At 29.4% G+C, this 2,693-nt stretch overlaps 1 protein-coding gene across 1 annotated transcript in view; it reads left to right on the forward strand.

The window, feature by feature from the left end:
* LOC106881934 (D-ribitol-5-phosphate cytidylyltransferase) overlaps positions 1-2,478 on the forward strand; it is a 42,738-nt gene extending 40,260 nt beyond the window's left edge. The window contains exon 8 of the mRNA XM_052967644.1: positions 1,548-2,478. Coding sequence (XP_052823604.1) covers positions 1,548-1,640 — 93 coding nt within the window. The 3' untranslated portion in view covers positions 1,641-2,478. The remainder of the gene's footprint in view (positions 1-1,547) is intronic.
* The last annotated feature ends 215 nt before the right edge of the window (positions 2,479-2,693 follow it).

A 2,693-nucleotide genomic window follows, 5' to 3' on the forward strand; every position in this document is an offset into this window, starting at 1 on the left:
CCATGCTAGCATGGAAAGCAGACGTTAAACGATGATGATGATGATGTATAAATATACCATAAACAAGTATAAAAAATGGAGGAAAAAGATGTTGAATCAAAATTAGATTTAATATAAAATTTGATTCAATACATACGTATGTTTCGAAAGACAATACAAATATGTGAGAAGAAATTATAATCGTAGTAATTATAATTAAATTTATGCATTGTCATTCTCATCAGTGTGAGGAATTTTTTGGAAGAACATCAAAAAAGGTTTAATAAGATAAAATACAATAAGAGTGAATACAAATGGTGTAATAGGGAAAAATTGGATATTTACAAACAAGTTATAAAAGGAAAAAATAATGATAATAATAGTGAGAGAGACGAAAAAGAAAAAGGAAGACATATCAATATGTATGCAAGTCTATATGTGCAGTAAACTATAACATAAAAATAAAAATGTAATGGATTAGAAGAAATTGCCAAAGTGAAATCACTTAAAATGGCATTCCTGGATGATGTAAGAGACCAAAAGTATATGCAAATAGTTCTGGATAAACTTGATGAACTAATTACTTGGTCATGAAGTTAAAAGCATGAAGCATGAAAGTTGCACAATATGATGCTTGTCAGAGGTCAGTAAAAACAACAAAAGTTCAAAATAGGAGAATCTATGCCAGTGGTTAAATACAAACCTGCAAAAAGTTTAGAATGATAGTATGCTAACTTCTCCAAGAAGACAAGAAGACTGAGATCATCACACAAGAATTATGGATTACAAGTAATAGTTGTTGAAATTTACAAAGCTGTAAAGGTGCAAACAGTCATGATGATGTAAAATTACAAAACAATTTGTCAGATGTCAAAATTGCAAAAACTTGGTGCAGAGAAATTGTAATTTCACACATAATTCCTTAATGATGCTTCAGTTTTCTCTAATATGCAATTTGTAACACCTTACATTTCTCCTTGCTCAGTATACCTGATGCTTAGCTTCTTTACTGGCTACATGGCATTGCTCCCTGTTGGTCCTATTTTTCCATTCTTTCTAGGCTTTATTTACAGTACTATTTCAGGAATTTGGCACCTTCCATATGTTTAGAGTCTTGTCTCCATATCCTCCTCCTCCTTGTCAAATTCTTCAACTGGTATTTTTTCTGATCATTCATCTGTTTGAAGGCTTATGATATGTTTTTGAAATTAGATGCATCCTCATGGCTAAGAACAAGGCACCTCAGACACAACCACCACTTGTTTTCAAACATTCTAGTCTCATGTTGCAGCTGTATATTCTGCCAGGGTTCCTTGACATCCATATTCTATCTATATCTTTATTACCTGCAAGCCCATTTTCCATCTGCTCAGCCCTCAAGGATATAAAGATGGTCAAAATATTGCAGGTCAAATGTAGATTATATATAAATTAGTTAAACTTAGACATATTAATTTATAGAAATAACCTTAAATCAAAAGCTAAAGATTTTTATTCTTTGATGCAAAATTGCTTTTGGTGGGTTTTTTTAAAGTGTTTGCTAAAATATGTTCTATCTCTTCTTGCAGGACATGAAGAACACTGAAAGAATTGTAAAGCTCATTAAGTCGCTTCTCTGGGAGATGTCAGATACATATACGGGACAGGTATTTGTACTATAAGCTACAAAATATGAAATACTTTAGCATTTAATTGCTTCATTGCACAATAAAATTGTAGGTAAAAACTTTTCAGATGAGTTATTACCACTAATAATAATTTCTTTTTATAACTTCAAAAACATTTTTTACATTTTATTCATTCTTGCTTTGAAAAGAGATGAAGTCAACATTCTCAAAACATTAATAAAAATGTTCTTCAAAACAATAAAAGTTTTATAAAAACATATAATTTGTGTTGAGCTACTGACCAGCATGTTATTGCCATTGAGTAAAGTTTTTTTTAAATCTGTTTGCACCAGTTTACCTGACAGACAAAAACAATTACTCCAGTAAAAAAATATATTCACTGTTATTAATTTATTTTTCCATCCTCATCAAAAAATAACTATGTTTTTAACAGACAGTGAACACCTACTTTGAAAAAGCTTTCAGATTATGGTGCCAAAGTCTGGGATTCAAATATTGCACAAGACATTTTTTGAAACAGTTTTCATCAGGTGTTTTCAATTTGAACATATTGCAATTACAATATACATATTGTAAGAAATCATTTGAAAATATTTAGATTTTGAAATTTAATTCAAGCTGAAAAATGCATTAAAAAAAGGCTAATGTGAAAATTGTGTACAGTATATTTTTATTATTCATTAAGCATACAGATTGATTGTTCTTGTTCTTGCATGTAAAACAGTAAAATCGTGAAGATTGAGATATTAATCACTATAACATCGCATATTGACACAATGGTTACAAATTTATTTATTGCTCCTCATTTTTCCTTTTCCTTCTTCGCATTTTATTCTAATGGAAGAATAAATTGAAAAGAGTATTAATTTTATCAAGTTTTTAATTCTTAAAGTTTTTTCCTACAAATATCTGCAACCGTTATCAAATCCTAAATTTCATGAAACTGTAGTTCAAATAGTTTTGCTGTTTGGTGAGAGTTATTCCTTTTATCTTTCCTCTTTTATTTTACTTAGTTTTCTCATTTTCATCTCATCTTTATTCTTTCTTCGCGGTTTTTTTTTTGTGTGTGTTTGAACATGTTTTATA

The sequence above is a fragment of the Octopus bimaculoides genome, chromosome 4, assembly GCF_001194135.2.
Source record: "Octopus bimaculoides isolate UCB-OBI-ISO-001 chromosome 4, ASM119413v2, whole genome shotgun sequence".
Lineage (NCBI taxonomy): Eukaryota > Metazoa > Mollusca > Cephalopoda > Octopoda > Octopodidae > Octopus > Octopus bimaculoides.